This window comes from Asterias amurensis, chromosome 6, assembly GCF_032118995.1.
Source record: "Asterias amurensis chromosome 6, ASM3211899v1".
Lineage (NCBI taxonomy): Eukaryota > Metazoa > Echinodermata > Asteroidea > Forcipulatida > Asteriidae > Asterias > Asterias amurensis.
In genome coordinates this window covers 20,205,827-20,230,701 of record NC_092653.1, presented here as the reverse complement: position 1 = coordinate 20,230,701, position 24,875 = coordinate 20,205,827, and the positions used below count along the sequence as shown (strand labels likewise).

The 24,875-nt window shown below is 42.6% G+C and overlaps 1 protein-coding gene across 2 annotated transcripts in view; it reads right to left on the bottom strand.

Moving 5' to 3' along the window:
* Positions 1-22,990, bottom strand: part of LOC139938328 (palmitoyltransferase ZDHHC14-like) — a 64,576-nt gene extending 41,586 nt beyond the window's left edge. Inside the window, exons 1-2 of one of the 2 annotated variants that reach the window (XM_071933779.1) lie at positions 22,698-22,990; positions 8,422-8,540 (exon numbers count right to left, since the gene is read on the bottom strand). In XM_071933779.1, the coding sequence (XP_071789880.1) occupies positions 8,422-8,540; positions 22,698-22,795 (217 nt within the window). In that variant the 5' untranslated portion in view covers positions 22,796-22,990. The remainder of the gene's footprint in view (positions 1-8,421; positions 8,541-22,697) is intronic. The other variant, XM_071933778.1, reaches the window with a different exon arrangement.
* Between the last annotated feature and the right edge of the window lie 1,885 nt (positions 22,991-24,875).

The window sequence follows — 24,875 nt, the reverse complement described above, 5'->3', positions numbered from 1 at the left end:
CGGCCCATGTATACGTCGACCAAGCTCTGCGTCAGGTAGTTGTGCCATACGCTGCAGCTGTAGGCGATGGTTTCTTTTTGATGCAAGACGACGCCAGACCACATACAGCAACCATCACCACAGAGTTCTTGGAGACAGAGGGCATCGAGACTCTTGACTGGCCTGCTAAGAGTCTGGACTTGAACCCTATAGAACACCTGTGGGGCCCTTCGAAGAAGACAGTGAACACGTCCATCAAGCCTGACACCACTCTCGAGGGATTGCGACGCATCCTGATCAGGAAATGGCAGGTAATTGACCAGGTACAGATCAGAGGTCTCATTGAGAGTATGGGAAGACAACTCCGTGCCGTTCAGGACAGTGATGGGGGACACACTAAGTACTGAGGATAGGATATCAGCAGTTAGAGTTAAAGATAAAAGCAGTGAAGTTAGAAGTCGGAGGAGCTCCGGCAATAAATTTCATGGTCAAGTAAACAAAAGGAGTTTGTGTCTTTTGTCTTGATTTTGTCTGTGTGTGGTGCTTGTGTGAGTTCCCTTCAGGAATTGGGGGTGAATAGGGGCTTTTACAACTTTTGAAATTCGACCTTAAGCACTCAAGTGCCCATAAATTCGCCAAACAACATCGTAGCGCAACACAAAAGGTGTCAAAATGTGCAGAAATAAACGGTGAATCAAAATGAATAATTATCTTTTGGTATACTATTTCAGGTTCCGATAAATCAGACCATTTGTAAGTGTTTAGATACTTTATTGGCGCAGTTTACTTGGTGTAACCAGCAATTACGGGTCTGTCGAGCCAATACCTTTATTTTGGGTTACAACAATAAGCAAAGACACGTGTATTTTCTTTTATTGTGAGACAAGTCATGTTGTAAAGCCTTGTGTTATTAATATACTTGGTGTACCGGGTTCAACCTCAGTGAAAGAAGCCTCAAATTATGGGATTTTTGAAGGATAAAACAGAATTGATCATGTAGATGTTTATTATTTTGCAGTGTTTATTTATTAAATTTATTGAATTATACTTAAAATTCTAACGTGTGAGTTTTTCTGTCATCCCTTTGGGTAGGCAAACAGCCCGATAACTTCATTGTTGCTGCACGTTAGACCGGCTTGTGACAGACACCATTGGTTAGTGAAATACACTAATTCAAAGATTATTATTTCAATCAATCTAAAACTCGAGAACGCCTCAACAGAGTTTTTGATTCTATAAACCATCAGAATGGGCTTTGAATACTCAACAAACGCTGTACAGAGTCAGAACCTACTTGACCCTGACTTCTGATTTGAACCGGATGTTGAATATTTAAAAAATTCATATCTCAATAACTTAGAATAATTTTTATCTTAATTTTTACATGAGGTTGTAGGTCTGTAAGCCTTCTAAATTGTTGCAAAGAGAAAACTTTTGATTATATTTGATCAACACAGGGGCGGATCCCCCCCCCCCCCACAGAAGTGTGGATGGGGTCTACGAACCAATACTTACCGGTAGAGTCAAATTACTAATTTGCATATTCCCTATGCCGCGAGGCAATAATGCTAAGACTTTCACACACACACACAATAGCGCCCTCCACCGTTCTACCCACAACGCCCCGCGACATGCCTGCCACGGAGTCGTCCTCTTTTTGATGAGCCCTACCAAATGTAAGCACCCAAGGACCGAGTACGTGGGGAAGGAGGGAGGGATACTCTACCAGTAAGTATTCGTTCGTAGACCCCATCCACACTTCTGTGGGGGGGGGGGGAAGAGTCTACTTCACTCTACTTACCGGTAGAGTCGAATTACTAATTTGCATAGACTTGCACCGAGGAAAGGCGGTGGGTGTACGCAGTGCTACTGCATGTCTTAAGGGGGCGTAGGAACGTCCTTCACGTAGCAGTCGGAGAACGTGGACGGGCTCTTTCAGGAGTTCGCCCTCGTTATGTCACTCATGGAGACACCTTTAAAGAAAGCCCATTAGGCCGACACTCCCCGTACTTCGTGGGCATGAACCGGACCATCGGTCAGTGGCCATCCGCCTGGCACCGAGCGGACGGCTGTAACTATTCACCGCGCGATCGTATCGCGGGATGCTAGTCGGAATGGTGAAACCGTGGACACGAACAGCTGTTCGTGACTGGTTCGAATTGACTTTGTGCGGTCAATGTACTTCTTTAATGCCTGTACCGAGCACCAAAGTTTGTCGGTCGGAACCGCCGAAAGGCTTTAAGGTCGGGGACAAAGATGTCTGGGTTTTCGAAAGAACCGGATTGGTTTTTGGCCAGAAACCCCGCCGTAGGAATCAGGCGGACTCCTCCGGGTTCCCACCGGATGTGTCCTGCCGCCACTGTAAGGGAGTGGAGTTCACTACGTCGGCAAGACGTAGCGACCGCCACCGAAAAGGCCACTTTGACTGTTAAGTGTAGCAAAGTGGCTCCACTCAGCGGTTCATAAGGGGGTTTGGTTAGCACAGACAGTAAGTACGCTAAAGAGGTCCCAGGATGGGACCAGTTTGTGCACAGGGGGACGGGTGACAAACATCATTTTAGTCAGCTGCCCGATTGCCCGGTTATCCGAAACCGTCGAACCATCGGCAAATCCCCCGTGGACCGCTGCATAGGCCGATCGGTAATTCTTTACCGTGGCCGTCGCCAGCACGCTATCAAAAAGATATAGGAGGAAATCCCCGACGTCCTCTACAGAAGTATCGATGGGATGTATAGCTCGCCACCAACACCATTTAAAGAAATGGCGTTGTCGGCAGTCATATACTCTTCGAGTTGAGGCCCTCCAGGACTGGGCGGCAACTTCCGCAGCCCGTCTCGAAAGGCCCGCTGCTCTGAGGGATCTCGTGACAGCACCCAGCACGTCAGGTGCAGATCCCCCGGAGCCGGATGAACCACTTCGGATCCGGGCCGGTATATGAGGTCCGGTCGTTCGGGGAGAATCACCGGCCTGTGCACCAGGAGCCTGATCAGCCGAGGGAACCAGGGCCGTCGGGGCCAAAAAGGGGCGATCAAGAGAACTTTGCAGTGATCCTGCTCGATCTTTGTCAGCACCCGTGGAATGAGGGAGATGGACGGGTAGGCATATGCCCCTCCCATCGCATAGTCAGAGCGTCGATCCGCCATGCCCCGGGGTCGGGACCCCTGGCGCAGTAGATCGGCAGTTGATTGTTCGTCCGAGAGGTGAACAAAGCCACATGAGGCCGGTCGATTAGCAGGAAGAGCGACTGGGCCACACAGGGGTGGAGGGACCACTCTGTCGGGACGATCCAGCCCCGGGAAAGAGCGTAGGCCTTGACATTCTCCTTCGCTGGGATGTACACCGCATTTCCAGGACGTTGATGTGGGTTGAGTGTTGTTCCAGGCCCCACACCCCCGCTATCTGGCGGGGGTCGAGGGTCGCCCCCAACCGTACAGAGCACGTCGGTGACGACAATCGCTGGCTGTCGGGGCAGGCATTGGAGGTGGGGGGTCAGCCAAGGCGTGGTAGGCACCGAGAGGTTGACTGAATGGCGAATGGGCCGGAAGTAGGAGAGGAGATGGAGCTGGATAGGCCTCATCTTCAGCCTGCAAAAATCGAGCCATAAGGCCCAGTAATCTGAGCCAAGCCACCGCCGGCGCCACCGTAGCCCGAAGGAAAAGGGCCACGCACTGACGCAGGTTCTGTACCCGTTCTGCCGAAGGGCGGGCAAGCCCCCTTTGAAGGTCGAGAGCCGCACTGAGAAAGGTGGGCACCTGAAAGGGGATCGGGTGCGATTTCTCGATGTTTACCAGGAACCCCAGGCTGGACGTGAGGCCAAGTAATCATCAGCGCCTCGTCCGTTGCCTCCCGCGATCGGTCCACGATTAGCCAATCGTCGAGGTATTGGAAAATCAGCAGTCCTCGCCTCCAAAGTGCTGCCTCGATCGCCCCTACCACGCAAATGAAAACCCGAGGGGAGGTGGACAGACCAAAGGGGAGCACCACAAATTCGTATAGCACTCCGTTGTAGAGGAAGCGCAGAAACTTGCGGTGTTCGGCCCTGATGGGAACGTGTAGGTAAGCGTCCCGAAGGTCCAAGCTCACCCCCCATGCAGGTATATCGATCAATTCGAGGATTGCCCACAGTGTTTCCATACGGAAGCGCTTTGGGCGGATAAATCGGTTTAGGGGCTTTAAATTTAGGATCAGCCGGCAAATGTCCACCTCCTTCTTGGGCACTAAGAAGAAAGTGGACATGAACCCCATCCGCGTCCCCTGGTCGGGGACAATGCGCACCGCCCGCTTGAGGAGAGGGAACTGATCTCCACTTCGAGGGCATGGCGCTTGAGAGGGTCGGACGGTATGGGCGTTGGCCGAGTCAACATGTCCGACGAGGGGGTCCTCATGAAGGGGGCCTCCCACGGGTCCATCGGTGGGAGGTCGCCTGGAGACAGGAAAAATCACCACGGGCGGGTCTCTGTGGCCGTCGTCAGGGAATAACGAACGAGGCTCGTTTGTGTTTCTTCGCCGCTGGTGCGGAGGACTGCGGTTTCTTGAGGTTGATCTTGTCAGTGGCCTTAAGGCGTCTGGCCTCATCCTCCATAGATTCTTGGAACTGCCCCGAAAAAAGGTCCCGTTCAGTTAGGGGGAGCGCATCAAGCCGCTTGCGTGCCCCTACGGACGGAAGGAACAATGCATCTAGGACGTTCACCCTACGGGCCGAAGTCGCTAGGGTAGAGACTCTTGTAAATTGATCCAGGACGGTGCGCATCCCGTTATCCAGACAAAGGAGGGCCGCTACCATCATATCAGCCGGAATCGCCGAGTCCTCATCGCCGGCCAGCGTGAGGTATTCGGACAAGAGAAGCAAGAAGGCAGTGTGCGCATGCCCGAAGAGGGACGCCGAGTCCATTTTCCGGATTACCTCCTCCATTTCCCCCTGCGTTTTGTCGGCAAAGGGAGGAGGTTGACCCCCTGTCCGCGGCCAGCTTCTCGACGCGGAGTCCGGCAGGACCGGGGTCGAAAAATATTTATCAAAATCCCCAGCGGGGAACCGATAATATGAATCAGCCCGCTTGGGGTAAGCAATCCAAGAAGAAGCTGACATAATGCCCTCGATGGGATCAGTACATACGCGGTCGAGTGGCATAGCCGGGAAAATATTCCCGCTCCTCGGAGCAGGGCCTGTCCTCCTCTTAAACGATCGCCGTTCAACGGGGGAGTTGTCCGTATTCTCGGCGAGAAGGTCCAGCACACATGCCATGTCCCTCTGGACAAGGCGCAGTTCAGTCTCGGCCATTGAGAGTCGTTGAACACTTGAGGCCAACTCATCCTCTTCCAGGGACGAGTTGCCGGACACGGGAGGGTCAGACACACTCAGTGACTGTTCATCCAACGGCAGGGCTGTGCCTTGAGGCATGTTGCTCTACATCCTAATCGGAGCCAAAGGACCCCGAAGGGTGTATGCTGATCCCCGTCTGGGATTGTGCTGGTGCACCCATGCGTGACCGCACACCACTCTGTTCCACAACACCCCATGCAACCTCCCGTGCGGTGGTTGTGGGACGGTGGCTGGGAGGGGAGGCCCGTGCCCGGCTGACTGTGCACAGCAGGTTGCCCCATTCAGAGTGCACCCAGCCATGACCGGAGTGGTCAGGGTGTACAGCCCTTGAATTTGAAGTCCTGGACTTCACGCCGGCCGGATATTGAGGCCGCTAAAGTCTGGAATGCCGTCAGGTATTCGTCCCAGGAAAGCGGTTCCCTACCCCGATGACGTTTCCTATGGGCTCAGGCGAAGACTCGTCAGATGACCGCAAATGACGGTCCTTTCTGGGCTTCTGCCTCTTGTTCCGTACCCGGTAACAGGACGAATCCAAGGCCCTCTCAGAGGAAGCCCGAGCTACAGGGATACCCAAGCAACGGGTGAATCTCAAAGATGAGGGCGGGCCATGTGAGTGGGGTATTCCGGGGGAATCCCAGGTACCCGACTCTGCACCATTATTCCTCTTCCCCATGGCTAGCGCCCCATAGCCTATGGCGTGGGGGGTGCCGTTCGGGTTGGATAACCTCGTAAAAGACCGTCACCGACCGTCGTGGGGGAATCCACGTGGTCGGTGCGGGCCGGGTACTTTGAGCCATGTGGAAGGGGGATGCCCTCCGGCTTCAGAGACCCCGAGGCGATGCTGGGAGAGCGGGCGGTGCGCTCTGGAATGGAGCCACCCTTTGCCCTGCCTCTCTTGGTCGTTGCCTCGGCACCGGTTTTCTTGGCGTTTGACCTTCGATTGGGTTGACCCACGCATGCTGACCGAAGAGGGGGAGCGGGAAGCATCTCCTCTTTGACCCGCCAACGCAGCCGACTGAGGCTGCAGGGGCCGGTTGAAGGACTGCGAGCGAGGCGACGTAATGTCGCCGACGCAGCCCTCCGAGAGCTCCGACTGTCCCGGGGGAACGGACGTAACTCCAGTATTGACAGTCGAAGCCCTCCCCAATTTCTTTACACTACTCAAAGAAATCAAACTATTTTATTTCTCAAACTCTTTACAACTACAATCTAAAACTCTACAACTAGTCTTTATAAAAGCTCTCAGCAAAGGATAAGGCGTTTTTATTTTATCATAAAAACGGTGAGCTGCTGGACACAGATTTATCACGTCCTTACCCACTCGCGGCTAAGAGAAAAGAGGACGACTCCATGGCAGGCATGTCGCGGGGCATTGTGGGTAGGACGGTGGAGGGCGCTATTGTGTGTGAAAGTCTTAGCATTATTGTCTCGCGGCAAAGGGAATATGTAAATTAGTAATTCGACTCTACCGGTAAGTAGAGTGAAGTAGACTGATACGTAGATACCATGTACCCAGCTCAAAGTTCCGTTATATTTGGTTGAATCCTCCCACATCCACATTTTTCATGAAGTTTTTCCTTGTGTTTTCGCTGGTATTTCCACATTTTCGTCATTGGTCATTATTTTCAATATCTTATTCACGCAAGTTGTTTCATCTGTGGGCTACTCAAAACTTCCGCCCAGCACTTTTTAGAGCAAAAACAGTGTGCCGCCCAGCACAGATTTCTCCCCAGATACAGATCAAAATATTGTCCACTGTGCCTTAGGCGCCTTGTCAAAACCTCCAAGCCGATCCATTCCGCGTGCATTCTGCGGGAGTCCGCGGATTTTTATAACAAAAGAACCCATAGCAACCGGGCAGGTCCACGACCAGGACAGCTCATTTACATGTCAATAAACATGAATATTCCTGAGGCTCCGCGGAGCGACCGGTCGGCTATTATGAGGTCCAGCTTATTAGCTGATCGGCGAAACCGCGGAGGAACGCAGGTGATTAACAATGGATTAACTTTGCAGATTAAAAGCAAAGTGAGGGTGGATGTGTAAGCCATTGCCACGTGACCAAAACATGTGAATTCTAGAAATGGTTTTCTTTATTCCCGGCTTCATCTGACAAGTTCAGGCTACGTGCAAGCTCAGTTCCAAGTGGGCGTCAGAGTATAGCAGTGACAGTGGACAGGAAGTTATCTTTTGCAGTGATCATGATTAGCTTAAAACTTCATACATCCATGTATAGTTATCATACGGGAAAATGGAACAGGAATGTGTTTATTTACAGGACAGGGTTACGGGACGGGACGGGACGGGACAAGGGAATGAGTTTATTTTAACGTGAAAACGACGGGATTTGAACAAGTTATATACGGACACTACGGGGCTGGGATGCGAATAAATAAATTTGGGAATTTGTTTTTTAATGAGAGAGGATGGGAACGGGTAGTGTTTATTAACGGGAAGATCTGGGAACATATGGCGAGGATATATTTATCATAGGGGAAGACACGGGACATGTATGATGCAATTAGAAGCATAACTGAAAACTGCCTTTAATTACACCAAATATGTGGCCTGTCGCAATAGCAAAATAGCAAATATGTGGCCTGTCGACGACCTTGCAGATGTTCTTAACATAAATAAACAACCGTTTGTTCTTACTTTCCAAGTAGAAAACATCAGTTTCTTACTTATAAAATCCCAAGTCACCGTCGCCAGTAAATAAATCCACACACGTGTGTGACTATCCATGTCAAAACAACCATGTAGTCTGGTTCGTCCAATGGCTGAGGGGGAGAAAGCCACAGTCTCAGAGACACGTGTTTCTATTGGCTGTTGAATTTCCATATAGTGTAAAAGTATTCCGGAAGAAAACGTTAGTCGTCGGCGGTGATTTCTAATCAATTTAGCATCGTTTTTCTTGCGGGAAAATTGATTAAACATGAATGGTTTCAAATAAAAAATCAGTGCCTTTAAAGGAACTTTGAAGTTGATAATCAATACAATTTTGAAAATTATGTACCATCAAGGTTGATATTGTTACACTGTATGTTCATCATGAATAGTGAAAAGGCTGTACACAAAAGCCAATTATGGCCCTCTGGAATGAGTAAAAATAAATTACTTACTTTTTGGAAATACTCCAGGATCAACAAATGTAGCAAGCAGAAAATTTAGAAAAACAGCCAGGAACAATACAGCCGAGTACACAGCAATAGCAGGGTGAATTGCTATCAAACCAGGTAATCTGTTAATGAACACAACAAACAACATTTAAATTTGTCAATGTCGTCATTGTATATGTAGCTATTTTTTTCCATGACAAAACCAAGTGTTGCTTTGAACAATGTCACTAATTTTAGGTAAATTTAGTTAAAAACTTGGATAATGAAGACAGTGAAATTGTCGGCGTTGATGGGGAGTTAAAATGCCATAGCAAGTAGCACCCATACTTTTTAGCACTTTTAATGTATTCCTGTCAAAAGAATGAGTTATAAACCTGCAAACAAAGGATAATTATTTAGAAAATGGGGGCTAAAACAATCCTGAAAAAAAAAATGGGTTATAAAACCTGCCAAAATATCATTCAGAAAAATAATGATCTCTTCATAACCTTGGATCAGGAAAGTTGTAAGAATAATGTATTTAAAAACTCCAGGGCGGTTTGGCCATTGTTTCTGTAGTTTATTAATAAGGGAATAAAAGGGTAGCGACTAACTCTTTAACGACTGTTTAAAACCGACAATGATCCTTCCAGTTTTTAAATGGACGTTTTAGAACGAGTCACTATGCCCTTTAGTTAAAAAACCTTTAAAAAATACAATTATAAACACTTTGACAACTGAAAATTTGAGGTTTTAATTATTTTTTTCAAAAACTTTGTCAAGAATGATGCGCGTGGGTTGTGTGTGCACGCGCGGGCTTAGAAATAGATTACGCGCCGTTACTAGTAATAGCTATGAATTGCGCATTCCGCGTGGTAATATTTGCGTACGTGCGCGCCCGACACGTGGAAGCCAGCCGGTTATAAACGGCTCCAGCTGGCCATTATCAAACGTTTAAACACCCCCCGTGACTAAGCTTGGGCAGTTCCTTCGGTTACCCGGTTCTACCTGGTTCCAAATTGAAAACCGGACCCGCGGTTCCACTCTTCTGTGGAACCGGGTACCCGCTTTTGTCGGTTCTGATTTTAAAAGACCGAGTCCCAATTATAAAAGACTCTGTGGAGCCGATCCTGGGACGAACCGGCTCTAGAAATTGAGGCTTGATGTTGTAAGCGGTGACCGCAGGTACACTGTGCAAAGGCTTCAAGCCGACATGAGTACCAACTATCACATGTGGCTGCATTATTATACAACACACAGTGCACAGCCCCCTCTAATGCATAGGCATCTACAACCACCACCTGTTTATCTCATGCATGCTGAGATATACAGAGTCCAAAGTCCAAACAGACAGCACGTTGTGATTGGCTGCCGATTATATCCATATTCATAAAAGCTTGTCCCATGCACAAAACACACAGTACTGTATGCATGTACAGGCATGTACACTTGTATGTAGAGAGACGGCACACTGCATGCACTACGGACGTACATGTACTGCACTACAGACGTACTGCACTACGCACGTACTGCACTACGGGCGTACTGCACTACGGACATACTGCACTACGCACGTACTGCCGGCCAAATCAAAGACTTGTCTAAATGCAGGGAAACAGGTGCTCGGTGGCACGATGTCTGATTGACTGACTTGGTGGGTATTCTGGTATTAATTTTTCGTTAAAAATAGATCGGCTCCAATTGTGTGTGTGTGAGCTTGGGACCGATGTCTGATTAACTTGGTTATTTTCATTTAAAATAGATCGGCTCAATTATGTGCGTGTGTGAGCTCGGGGCGGGCGGCTTATGTTTTATATGGAGTGGAACCAGGTATGACTCGGAACCGAGCTTTTTTTTGGAACTGGAACCGAGCCCCAAATTTCTGAAACCGCCCAAGCTTACCCGTGACGCGCTGTCCACAAATGGAGTAGTGAAACTGTCTGGGGTATTTATGAATTGTTATTTAAAAATGACAATAACCTCATCGAATGCATGAATGTGAACAAACTGACAAACATTCTGCATTATATGGCCATGGACTAACAAAACAAACAGTTAAAGAAATAGTTCATGAATGTTTTATTAAAATAGGTATTGGCAAAACATCGTCTGCTACACTTGCATGTGGTCATGATTCCTAAACATACATGTATAATGCATAATCTTTAAACCATATATCAAATCATGTCACCACACAAACCAAGAAAGTGCACCCTCTATTGTTATAGACCATCGAACTATCGAACCTTATTGTAAATTCGGACAATCAAACCATGTTGTCAATTCAGACTATCAAACCTTATTGCCAATTAGGATGATTGAACGTTATTATCAACAAACATTATTGTTAATTCGGACTATGGAACCTTATTGTCAATTCGGACGATCAAACCTTATTGCCAATTCGGACAACTAGCAAACCTTATTCAGAAATGGCAAGTCCAGAGGCCAGCTATGCGTGAGATTTTTCAAAAATTCGGACTATCAAACCTTATTGTCAACACGGACTATTGAACCTAACTGTCAAGTCGGACTATCGAACCTTATTGTCAATATGGATGAATACCGCACCTTCTGGCTATCGAACCTTTTGAATAACAAACCTTCTGACTAACGAACCTTCTGACTAGCCAACCTTCTGACTAACGCACCTTCTGACTAACGCACCTTCTGACTAACGCACCTTCTGACTAACGAACCCTCTGCCTATTGAACCTTCTGACTATTGAACCTTCTGACTAACGCACCTTCTGACTAACGCACCTTCTGACTAACGCACCTTCTAACGCACCTTCTGACTAACGCACCTTCTGATTAACGAACCTTCTAATGAACCTTCTGACTAACATCTTCTGACTCTTGAACCCTCGGACTAATGAACCTTTGGACTATCAAATTTTCTGACTAACCCACCTTCTGACTATCAAACCTTCTGACTAACGAACCTTCGGACTAGCGTACCTTTTGACTATCGATCCACTGACTAATGAACTTTCTGACTAATGCACCTTCTGACTATTGAATCTTCTGACTATCGAACCTTTGGACTATCAAACATTCGGACTATCGAGCTGTCACCTTCTGCACTTCGTGTGCTTGTTTCTGCCAACGACTTGAAAATGTGATAACACCATCAGACCAACTAGCTACATAAATCGGTCCAATCCACTCCGTATACTTAGCCCTAGCACGTCTGATATCAAAATCATTTTTATTTTATTTTAAACTGTCTGCAACGATCTGCATCATAAAACTTACCAATCTAATGCTTCAGCAGTTGCAGATAGCCCAACACCTGGAATTGTTCATATAAGTCTGGTTCACTTATCCACTAATCATTAATGGTACGATCAAATGCTACAACTGAAGGAACCCGACTAATTATGAGACTGTGTGCACGGTTTGAAAAAGAGCAAGTTGTCAAGATCATTGACAAAGTTCACACTCAGAATTCATTTGATTTTTACTCAAAACTTGAATTGTTTATTTGAACAACAGTTAAAAAAAAATAAAAAAATACAAGACAATCCCGAGATGGGCACAAGGGACAACAAAAGCAAATACATACTATGATCCGTAGATCTGCTGCCCCACATCTGGGGTACACAATGAAATTAATATAGATTTCTTAAACATAATAGTAGTACACAAAGCAATAACTAGAACAGCGAAGCTGCCATGGCGACCTGCCAATCACCAGATAGAACCAATGACTGACAGAAAAACCAATCATTTGATCAACTGATGGTCAAAGGGGTGGGGACGTTGACAAGTATGAAGTTATACATCTAACATTTAAGGTGTTCATTGCTTTAGCTCATTTAACTGGAACCAGTGATAAATTCTTTGAGTTTCATCTTTTCATATTATCTACATGTAAGCAGCACCATTTGATTAAAACTTCGGTGATGCGGAAAATAAACCGCAGGAGTTCAAAAAAGTGTCAAAATCAACGTATAACCCGCAGTTTATAATCCGAAAATTACGGTAGACATAGAACTTTTGTTCATTACAAAAACACGGTATTCGGTTGGACGTAACGTGATGATGGATAGTTCAAAAACATTGAACCATAAATATGACTTTTTCTACAATGTGTTGTTATTTTATAGTTCAACTTGTATCACACTTTTTAACAACTCCTTGTTTCTTCACAAATGCAACATGTTTGTGTGAGATTGGCATCAGGTTTTATGTTGTACCTTTAAAAATTTTGCTCACCCTGCATGGGATGCTGTACACAGATTTGATAATCAACAACGCCCTATTTTGTTGGACAAAAAAGAGCGCTGTTTGGAATTTCCCCCAAAGCGCCATTATGATTTGTACAAATTTTAAACAGTGATTTATTGTTATTTAATACCCGATGACGTCATTATGACGTACATGTAATTAGGCCTGTGGTGTCTTGATACTAAGGTTCAACTACATGTATCTGTTGAGTTTCAAGGTTAAAATCGATGTCAATCTTAAGTTATGCCATTGATAAGCTCAAAAGTTGTTTTTTTATGAAAAAATACAAAGGCGAACTTTGACCCAGGGTAACGACCCGAAAGTTAAGGTCATACGATTTTGGCGTTAACTTTTCAAATGTTGCCCAAGTCTGTATCTATCCGTAACCCAAGTATGAACGTCATAGCTTTTATATTCATTGAGATACAGCAACAAGCAAATGGTAATTTTTCAACATCAAAAACCTTGCTGTGACGTCGTCAATGACGTCATCATTCCCAAAAAGTGGCGGTTTCATCTACTCACTATTGTCTATGTACATAGTAAGTTTTAAGTTTATACAAGCTTTACTTTTGTTTAAAAGCTCAAAAGTTGTTTTTTGATGAAAAAAAAACACGAAGGCGAACTTTGACCCATGGTACTGACCAGAAGTTAAGGTCATACATTTTGGCGTTAACTTTTCAAATGTTGTCCAAGTCTTTATCTATCCGATGCTGAAATATGAACATCATAGCTTCAATATTCGTTGAGATACAGCAACAAGCAAATGTCGTTTTTCAAATTTAAAAACCTTGCCATGACGTCATCAATGACGTCATCATTCCCAACAAGTGGCGGTTTCATCAACTAACTATTGCCTATGTACATAGTAAGTTTTAAGTTTGTACAAGCTTTACTTTTGTTTAAAATTGCTGGAGAAGGTTCGCAGAGAAAGAACACGAAGGAAAAACTAGACATAGAATTTTTGTTAATTACAAAAACACGGTGTTCGGTTGGACGTTACGTGATGACGTACATGTAGTTCAAAAACATTGAACCATAGAGATGACTTTTTCTACAACGTGTTGTTAATTTTTATAGTTAAACTTGTATCACAGTTTTTAACAACTCCTTTTTTCTTCACAAATGCAATATGTTTGTGTGAGATTGGCTTTAGGTTTTAATTTGCAATTTATGGAAACCCTTTAAAAATTTAGCTACCCCTGCACGGGATGATGTACACAGATTTGATAATCAACAGCGCCCTCTTTTGTTGGACAAACAGGAGCGCTTTTGGGATTCCCCCCAAAACGTTCGCGCCATATGATTTTTACACATTTTAAACGTTGTTTTATTGTTATTTAATACCTGATGACGTCATTATGACGTAATTAGGCCTGTGTTGTCTTAAAAACACTAAGGTTCAACTATCTGTTGAGTTTCAAGGTTCAAATCGATCTCAATCTTGAGTATGGCGTAGATAAGCTCAAATGTTGTTTTTTTGATGAAAAAAACACGAAGGCGAACTTTGACCCAGGGTAACGACCCGGAAGTTAAGGTCATACGATTTTGGCGTTAACTTTTCAAATGTTTCCCAAGTCTTTATCTATCCGATGCCCAAGTATGAACATCATAGCTTTTATATTCGTTGATATACAGCAACAAGCAAATGGTCATTTTTCAACATTAAAAACCTTGTCATGACCTCATCAATGATGTCATCATTCCAAAAAAGTGGCGGTTTCATCTACTCAATATTGCCTATGTACATAGTAAGTTTTAAGTTTGTACAAGCTTTACTTTTGTTTTAAAGCTCAAAAGTTGTTTTTCTGATGTAAAACACACGAAGGCGAACTTTGACCCAGGGTACAACCCAGAAGTTAAGGTCGTACGATTTTGGCGTTAACTTTTCAAATGTTGTCCAAGTCCTTATCTATCCGATGCTGAAATATGAACATCATAGTTTCAATATTCGTTGAGATACAGCAACAAGCAAATTGTAATTTTTCAACATTAAAAACCTTGCCATGACGTCATCAATAACGTCATCATTCCCCACAAGTGGCGGTTTCATCTACTCACTATTGCCTATGTACATAGTAAGTTTTAAGTTTGTACAAGCTTTACTTTTGTTTAAAATTGCTGGAGAAGGTTCGCAGGGAAAGAAGAACACAAGGAAAAAAACAAAAAAAAAACCATAACAACTAGACATAGAGTTTTTTGTTAATTACAAAAACACGGTGTTCGGTTGGACGTTACGTGATGACGTAGTTCAAAAACATTGAACCATAAAGATGTTTTTTATATAATGTGTCGTTATTTTTTGTATCACACTTTTGAACGCCTTGTTTCTTCACAAATGCAATATGTTTGTGGAGATTGGCATCAGTTTTTTTGTTTGCAACTTATGAAAGCCCTTTTAAAAATCTAGCTCACCCCTGCACTGGATGCTGTACACAGATTTGATAATCAACAGCGTCCTCTTTGGTGGGCAAAAAGAGAGCGCTGTTGGGAATTCCCCCAAAAAATTTCGCGCCATATGATTTTTACAAATTTTAAACGTTGTTTTATTGTTATTTAATACCCGATGACGTCATTTTGAAGGTTTAACTATCTGTTGAGTTTCAAGGTTCAAATCGATCTCAATCTTCAGTTATGGCGTAGATAAGCTCAAATGTTTTTTTTTTTATGAAACAAAATATGAAGATGAACTTTGACCCAGGGTAACGACCCAAAAATTAAGGGCGTACGATTTTGGCGTTAACTTTTCAAATATTGGAAAAGTCTTTATCTATCTAATGCATAAGTATGAACATCATAGCTTTTATATTTGTTGAGATACAGCAATAAGCAAATGGTCATTTTTCAATTTAAAAAACCTTGTCATGACGTCATCAATGACGTCATTATTCCAAAAAAGTGGTGGTTTCATCTACTCACTATTGCCTGTGTACATAGTCAGTTTTAGGTTTGTACAAGCTTTACTTTTGTTTAAAAGCTAAAAAGTTGTTTTTTGATGAAAAAAAAACCACGAAGGTGAACTTTGACCCATGGTAACGACCCGGAAGTTAAGGTCGTACGATTTTTGCGTTAACTTTTCAAACGTTGTCCAAGTCTTTATCTATCCGATGCTGAAATATGAACATCATAGTTTCAATATTCGTTGAGATATAGCAACAAGCAAATTGTAATTTTTCAACATTAAAAACCTTGCCATGACGTCATCAATAACGTCATCAATCCAAAAAAGTGGTGGTTTCATCTCCTCACTATTGCCTATGTACAAAGTAAGTTTTAAGTTTGTACAGGCTTTACTTTTGTTTTAAAGCTCAAAAGTTGTTTTTTGATGAAAAAATGCGGAGGCGAACTTTGACCCAGGGTAACGACCGGAAGTTAAGGTCATCTGATTTTGGCGTTAACTTTTCAAATGTTGTCCAAGTCTTTATCTATCTGATGCCCAAGTATGAACATCATAGCATTTATATTCGTTGAGATACAACGAAAAGCTATGTTGTTTTTCAACTTTAAAAACCTTGCCATGACGTCATCAATGACGTCATCATTCCCAAAAAGTGGCGGTTTCATCTACTCACTAATGCCTATGTACATAGTAAGTTTTAAGTTTGTACAAGCTTTACTTTTGTTTAAAATTGCTGGAGAAGGTTCGCAGGGAAAGAAGAACACGAGAAAAAAAAGAAAAAAACCATAACAATAACAATAGTTGTTCGGCTGTTGGCCGAACACCTAATAACAATAGTTGTTCGGAAAATTCAACCGAAAATATATTGATCCGAAAAGTGATAAAATACACTTGTAAAAAGAATTTTTTTTAAAATAAATATGTGCAGTAGCAGCCGCCATGTTTTATGGCTGTGCTTAGCCTACATTTAGTGCCAGTGTAATGAAATTGTTTTTGCTGTATGGGTAACAATCGATCGTCAACCCCAAGCAAGTTTAAACTGGTGACAATGAGCCACTTTTCAGCAGCCCAATTACATTTAAACTATAGGCCCTACATCACCAGTTTAAATCAGTAGCAGTAGCCCCTTATTTAATGGCTCATAATCTCTTTTTGGCTCATAACTGAGCTGGCTCATTTGTTCAAAAACGGCTCAAAATTGGCTCAGTTATTGACTGAGCCAATCTTGGCTCAATCATTTGAGTGAGCAAAGATTGGCTCTAAGAGCAAATTTTGAGCCATTTTTTAACATGGGAGCCGGCATTTTTTGGCTCAATCTGAGCCAATTTAGTGCTAAGCTCACCAAGGTCATGCTGGAGGGAGCTTACATCTGACTTAACAGGAACAAGAAAGTTTCCAATTGGCGCCACCACTTCTTCATTCGATATGATTCTAATTTTACCTCATGAGATCCCTTATTGAGACTTGGAAAATATATTCAGTCACTTGCCACGTAGTAGCCAAATTTGACTATCTGGTGACTTTAACTTACCTGATATTGACTGGAATGTATCTTTTTGAGTGGAGGAAGTTATCCAGCCCTCAGTCAATTGATGTTGGACATATCACAAGATAACTGCCTACAGCAAACTGTTACCCAAAACACTAGAGAAAACAATATTTTGGATTTGGTCTTCACAAATTCACCCTCACTGGTCCAGAAAACTAGTATTCTACCAGATATATCTGATCACGATATTGTCTTAGTGGATACCCTCATTCAATGGAAGCGTATCAAACCCATTCAAAAGAAATTCTATCTTCATGGCAAGGCAAACTCAAGTGAAATAGAAAATCTCCGGCACACATACAACTCGTCCTTAACAGACGAGGTTCTCTCTTCGATGTCAGTGGATGAACTATGGATCGGGTTTAAGAGTACTCTCCTCTCGGCTATTGATCATCACACCCCATCACGAAATACCCAGCCAACCAGTAAATTACCATGGGTCGCCTAATTGCATCTTCGAGGAATACAGCAAAAACGAAAATCTTTTGATAAAACTAAAACACCTGGCTCAGTCTCTGACTGGATCCATTTTAAGGCTCTGAGAAGATCATCAGATAGATCAATTAGGAAAGCCCGGCGTAATTACATCCATAACATTGGAGAAACCTCACTTCTAATAACCCAAAACCCTTCATCAAATCAATTAGACAGACAGCCATGGGAACCAATACTCTCTCTACCACAGTACTGAATCAGCAATTCAAATCTGTCTTCACCAAGGAGGATCTCAGCAATATCCCAAACCACGATTTATCTGCAGCGCCTCTTGTTGAGAAAATTCAAATTAATGGAGAAGGCGTTGAGAAATTACTCAAAAATCTTAACAGTCAGAAAGCCTCCGGACCGGATGGTATTCCACCAAGAGTACTGAAGGAATACTCAAACAGTATACATGTAGCACCAATTCTCCAAAAGCTTTACCAGAAATCTTTGCATGATGGAACACTCCCTACCGACTGGAGAGGAGCAAACGTCACACCCGTATTAAAAAAGGTCGACCGTTCAAACCCGGCAAATTACCGACCCATATCACTAACATATTAGTTGTAAATCTCTTGAGCATATTATTCACTCTCATATAATGTCGCATCTTGAAGATCATCATATCCTATCAGATGAACAACATGGTTTTTGTAAAGAAAGATCATGTGAAACCCAACATGTTAATGTTATAGATGATATCACAAGATGCCTAGACTCCAAAAGCCAGATGGATCTCATAACAATGGACTTCTCCTACTTTAGCTTTCGACAAAGTACCCCACCAGCGACTCTTAAGAAAACTACAGCAAGGCGGCATCCAAGGCTGCATACTCCCCACCAGGGAGCTGAGATGGTTTAAGGGGTGATTTAAGGCCCAGTGACCAGGGATAATAATGTGAAGCGCTTTGGGACGCCCTCCGGGTGTGAAAAGCGCTAAATAAAAACGGTTTATTATTATTATTATTACTGTAATGGATTGAATGCTTCCTCACCACCCGCACACAACAAGTCGTTATACACTGTAGATGGAGAGTCATCAGCCCCCACTTGTGTTACATCCGGAGTACCACAAGGTACAGTCATAGATCCTCTCTTATTCATCTTTTAATGATCTTCCTAAGTCTTTAACTTCCCGGGATAGAATGCTGGCAGATGATTGCGTCGTCTACCGAGAGATGACTTCACTAACTGAAAGTACAGAGCTACAGAAAGACATACACAGATTAGGTATACATCACACAGTCTATGGTGATGACACTCAAATATACATCACTATGAAACCTAATGAGCAACGCGACATCTTGCAGAGACTCGGGAAATGCATTGAAGATGTCAAGACCTGGTCTGCTGTCTATAAGCTACAGCTCAACGAACTTAAAACAGAAATACTGCATGTCTCATCACACAATTTAGAAACTCCAGTAATCAACCACGTCTCATCCTTGAACCCGGAAGTGTTCCATGCTCAGAGAGTGTCCGTGACCTTGTAGTAATTATGGACAAGCACCTCATCTTCAACAAACACATCAAAATTAACTGCCGCTCAGCTTCATGGGGCATATGTAAAATCGGGAAGATAAGAAAGTATCTTGACAAGACATTGACCGAGCGCCTTGTACATTCTCATTTCCAGCTTTCCCCGGGACCCAGCACCACGCACCAAAAAACACCACTCACAACAAGCTACTCTCTTAACGGTCATGACCTGGACAACGTTGGGCACAAGTAGGCCTCATACGTAGAAATCTCCACAGCTGTTCACCTGCGAGTTAAGGAAGCAGCGTACAAGACCTTAGTCCTCCCACGCCTGGAGTTTGGGGCTAGTATCTGGGATCCATTTCACAAAAAAAAAACATAATCCAACTTGAGGCAGTCCAACGCAGAGCTGCAAGATTCGTTTGAAACAGATACACTAAGACCGATTATCCGATATCATCTCAACTCTGGCTGGAAACCTCTCGAGGAGCGCAGAATGGCTGCACGCCTATCCTTACTTTACAAGTCCATACATCACAGAGCTGCAATAAATTCTGACCATCTAAATCAAAACCCAAACAAAATGACTGGAGTACAAACTCGTTCAACAAAATCAATATCCTTTCATCAGAGTACCCGCAAACAAGGATTGCTACCAACACTCAATCCTACCAAACACTACAGCAGAATGGAACCTCCTCCCAGCTGCTGTGAGAGAAGCTCCCTCACCTGATACATTCAAAACACATTCCCACACCCCATCTTCATTGGGAGACTGGATTCCGGGAGATTGATTGCAGTATTGATCCAGAATTGTAAAAATGAGTGAAAAAGTGGTGGCGCCATACGGAAAGTTATCCCAGACCCAGGAACAAATTGGACGATTAATTAATACATCATCAAAGAAAAAGAAAAGAATTAGATTTGAGGTTGTACGATATATCATTGAGGGTTATCTGCAACTTTTTAAGCATTAGATCGGTAACTTTTGTGATGTGTGAATGTGATGCAGATCGTTACAGACTGTTTGCCCAAAAAGCAATAAGATTTTTAGGAATTGTTTCCGTACGGCACCACCACTTTTTCATAAGGTTTATCGCGATTCAGAACAATGCATTGTGGGAAGGAATGGGGGCGGTTTCTATGCAGTTTCAACGATTCGCGCACGCAACGCCTATACCTTTGTGTGGGTTCAACAGCGCCCTCTCTTGATATTTTGCTATTCGCGATAAACCTTATTCGATAGTACCTAATTTACCTCAATGAGATATCCCTTGGAAAAGTGTCCGTATGGCGCCACCACTTTTTCATTCGAAATAGAATAATATAGTATCTAATTTACCTAATTGATATATCCCTTTTTGTAAAAATGAGTGAAAAAGTGGTGGCGCCATACGGAAAGTTATCCTATCCCTTTTTGTAAAAATAAAAGAAAAGTGGTGGCGCCATTCAGAAAAATATCTGATTTCGATACCAGCAGACCAGTTAGGTTAGGCCTAGCCTGTAAGTGTTATGTGTTATGTTACTAGTTAGAAGTGTTGGAAAAGTTTCCGTATGGCGCCACCACTTTTTCATTCGAAATAAAATAATATAGTATCTAATTTACCTGATTGATATATCCCTTTTTGTAAAAATGAGTGAAAAAGTGGTGGCGCCATACGGAAAGTTATCCGAAGTGTTTAACACCTCTCTAAGTAGGCTGTTTCAGTCAAATTTAATGCAGGTGTTTTTTTCTCTGACAAGATGTGGTCTGTTAAGGTGTATTCTTAGAAGTAAAAATCAATTTAAAATTTTGAAATCGGATTTTTGGTTGCAGAGATATACCGTTTTTAATGAGCGAGGATCGTGAAAAAAACGTACCCGTGTTCAAGTTCAATTCTTATGTTTTTCTTCATATCGGCCACGGCCAAGTTTAATGCACAGCCTATGGCAATAGAGGGCGCACACTAGGCGAGCGCCCTCTATCACTGGGGAGGTTTACAAACTGTGCTTTGAGGAGGCGCTAGTATGATTTTTTATGAACGACAAAAAGTGATATTTTGTGAATAAAACCAAGGAGCGGCATCGTGGGGGAAATTGTTAACTATAAAAATTAAATATGTGTTAAGTTTTGCAGGTGTTTGTGTGAATATTCTTTATTAATTATGTCAACAAATAGCATTATTAAATTAACCAGAATGGAATAAAATTAAAGAGTTTATGACTGGTGTTTTCTTTAATTTAAGATCAGTTGATCCTTTGATTTAAAATTGTAGCATTAACACAGTAAAAATTTAGAACAATCTTTAAAAAACTTGAGGATGAAGGCATTGGTATACATCGATTATTTTTGTTATATTTACAAAGACAATTTCTAAAAACCAATGGCTATATACAATCAATTTTTTGATCAACTTTCGTTTCAATTAGTATAGGCCTTTAAAAGTATGTAACAATACTAGTTTCTTTTGACTCAAGATGAGCAGTCTGTTATTATCAATTCAGAACGTAGAAATTATCAAAGAAACAAGATTGGGCAGCTTTCCAGCTTTCTATTATTAGAGCCCCGGCCTATCAAACTTATTGTAACACACGGCCTCTTGTGGTGGCACATCACGGAAACACGAAGATGTACGAGTACGATGTACATGTACAAGCGTGCGTATTTAGGACAACTTTGCAAGAAATGGTCTAACAAAACCTTTCTGCGGGAGAAGAAAACATAATCAAATTACACCAAATTTTCACAAGTTCAACTTAAAAGTATGGGAATTAGCACTGACAAAGTCGCATTCAATTTTGATGATTGTCTCTGGAAGAAATCTTGATTCAAAAAATGGAAAACGCCGACAAAAATAGGTTTTTATGGTAAAAGCTATGCGACTAGCTGTACGATGTGCGGAATTTTATCGGCTACACGATGATGTAATCGTTATCTCATTTTGTGTAAACATGTGCTCCCGTATCGCAAAAAACCGTCTTCGGGCTTCTTCGGCGCTTTCCGAAGATTTCCGAAATCCGTTGTCCACGGGGTTCAAAGTTGACGTCATGCACAAACGAATGGGCGCTGCACGCCAGGCCAAGCCTTTTTTTTTTGTCGTTGCTCTCTTTTTTTTACAATATCTCCGAAACTATTCATCCGATTTCGAATATTTTTAAGGATAACTTTCCGTATGGCGCCACCACTTTTTCACTCATTTTTAGAAAAAGGGATATATCAATCAGGTAAATTAGATACTATATTATTTTATTTCGAATGAAAAAGTGGTGGCGCCATACGGAAACTTTTCCATTTTTAAAATGTAAGCACGAGGAGAGAATGCTCCTGCCTGCTGTCAAGTCTCATAGTTATGAGTTGTACAAAATGTGAGTTATGATTTAATATATTTCGTTCTTTTTTTTCGGGGCTGTGTGCGTGTGTGTTTTGGTACACGTAAAATCAACTTGATGAAACTGCCTACTCTAAGTCTAGTCTACCTTCATGGTCTAACTAACACATTAGGAGTGGATTGGACCGATTTACATGATTGAATAAATAATAAATAGGGCTACACTTTACAGAACATCTAACTAGCTACTGTATCATTCATAAATAAATTAATCCAGACACATTATACGTCTAAAAGTATTAAAATAGTACAATTTTAGGCAGGCCAGGTTTTACTTTAGTATTTTACTTACGGAAAAGTGAAGAAAACTGCTGTCGTGCATATAAGTAAACAATACGCAATGGTGACGGGAATGAACTTCGTTGAGGGTTTGAATTTATGGCAAGGCATGATATTGTATTGTATTTGATGATGATATTTTCATGGCATTCATAAGTTGAAGGTTGAGGCACCACTGTACACACCATGCACACACTCTGTACTCTCTGCTGTGACAATTTGCTTTTTCAATATTATGCTTTCCAATTTCATCTGTTCAATCCCGTTTCATCTTCTTCGCGACGACGAATTTGCTCGCGTAAGTCTGGAATTTGCGAGCATTCCTGGAAAAGCGCAAAACCTTTCATTGGTCAACTTAAATCAAAAGTAGCACGTTTGAAACACCAATCTTGTAGTAGTGTGATGAGTGTATGAAAAGCGCATTTTAAATTTGCACTCGAAAAATTGATACATTATTTAGAAAGTACGCAGTTTAGAAAAGTGCGCGCGCAAACACGTTTAACCGCCCTCTAATAAGACAAGTCATCTCGCCCCTTCGATTTAGCAAAGTCGCCCGATAAAGTCGCCCCCGCCCCCCCCCGCCAGATACCTCCACTTTCCCGTTTTCAATGATACTAGCGGGATGCCGCGCTATGCGCGGCACGTTGTGAAAGGTAATGTGGGGGTAAGGGAAGTATTCTTACAGGTATAATGATCATTTTGTTGGATGGATTAGAAATGGTTTTTATAATCGGTATGAAATATTGTCATCAAAGTCACCTGGAAATAGAATTTTTTTTTCTTTCAAACATAAGAGTATATGCTTACGAACAATAAAACAATTTTTTTTAGTAATTGTTTGTCACAATTTATATGTTTAAAAAATATATAAAGTTGTTTGGGGGCTGACTCCGCCTACCCCTTTTGTGACGTCAATCGAGGCAGACTTTGCCTGCAATGCGTATAGTAAACACACAGGCAAAGTACATGTACGTCCAAGTCGTGAGTTGGTACGTTTCAAAAAGTATTTTTCTGCATTCAGCAGCAATACACCTGGACGGCATTGCCGGAAAAAAAAAAAAAAAAATATTTTTTTGAAACGTACAAACTCACGACTTGGTCCGTACATGTACTTTGCAATTGTGTTTACTCTACGCATTACAGGCAAAGTCTGCCTCGATTGACGTCACGAACAGCGCCCTCTCGGGTGGGGGTCTACTCTTAAATTTGTAAATAACATAAGAACTGATTTTTTAAAACCTTAGTTAACTGTTTATTCACATTCCACTCATCAAAACACATATATTGATGACAAAAGCTTTATTTTGAAAAAATACCACTTCCAGGTGACTTTAATGTTGTATGTTGAAAAATTGTTGAGCGTGCACAACATAGTTGTGAAACGTCGCCTCCCCTCCTCACCTTCTCTCTTGCGTTCTCCAACTAAATATTGGGGAAGTGTATACTTTTGGCAATGATGGTACTTGGCATTGTAGGGTTTTTAGTGATATTTTAGTGTTGATCGAGCGGGCCAACGCATTATCCGTTTATTCAATCAGCTTTTGTCATTGTATCAATTTTATTCACTGCACTGAGTATTTCCCTGCTAAAAAAGATGACTGTCAGGGTAAATACTTAGTCGACTAAAAATATAGCACGTTCACTGCTATAATGACACGCTTATTTTATTGTGTTGAGCACATTGGGTATAATTCAAATATTGCCAACAAGGCTGTCTTTGTCAAAGAGCCAATCAGACATAACCTGATGAATTTGGAATCAGCAGTGGTATTTGGTTCCCTCCGCAATAAATTCATAGTCACCGTAGCTGTGGATTTACTCGAGGCTCGATCGTAAGAGTGTGGTCTCCCCCTCAACAATAATCACCGCTGCCAATAGCAGAGGAGATGTCCGACTAAAAAGGCTTGTATGAAAGTGGTACTCTCCTTTAAAGGCAGTTGACACTTTTGTTAATTATTCAAAATAATTATTATATTGAGTAATGGGGAGCTGTTGACAGTTTAAAACATTGTGAGAAACGGCTCCCTCTAAAGTGACATAGTTTTTTAGAAAGAAGTTTTTTCCACGAATGAATTTGATCTTGAGACCTCAGATTTAGAATTTGAGTTCTCAAAACCAAGCATCTGAAAGCACACAACTTCGTTTGACAAGGGTGTTTTTTCTTTCATTATTATCTCGCAACTTCGATGAC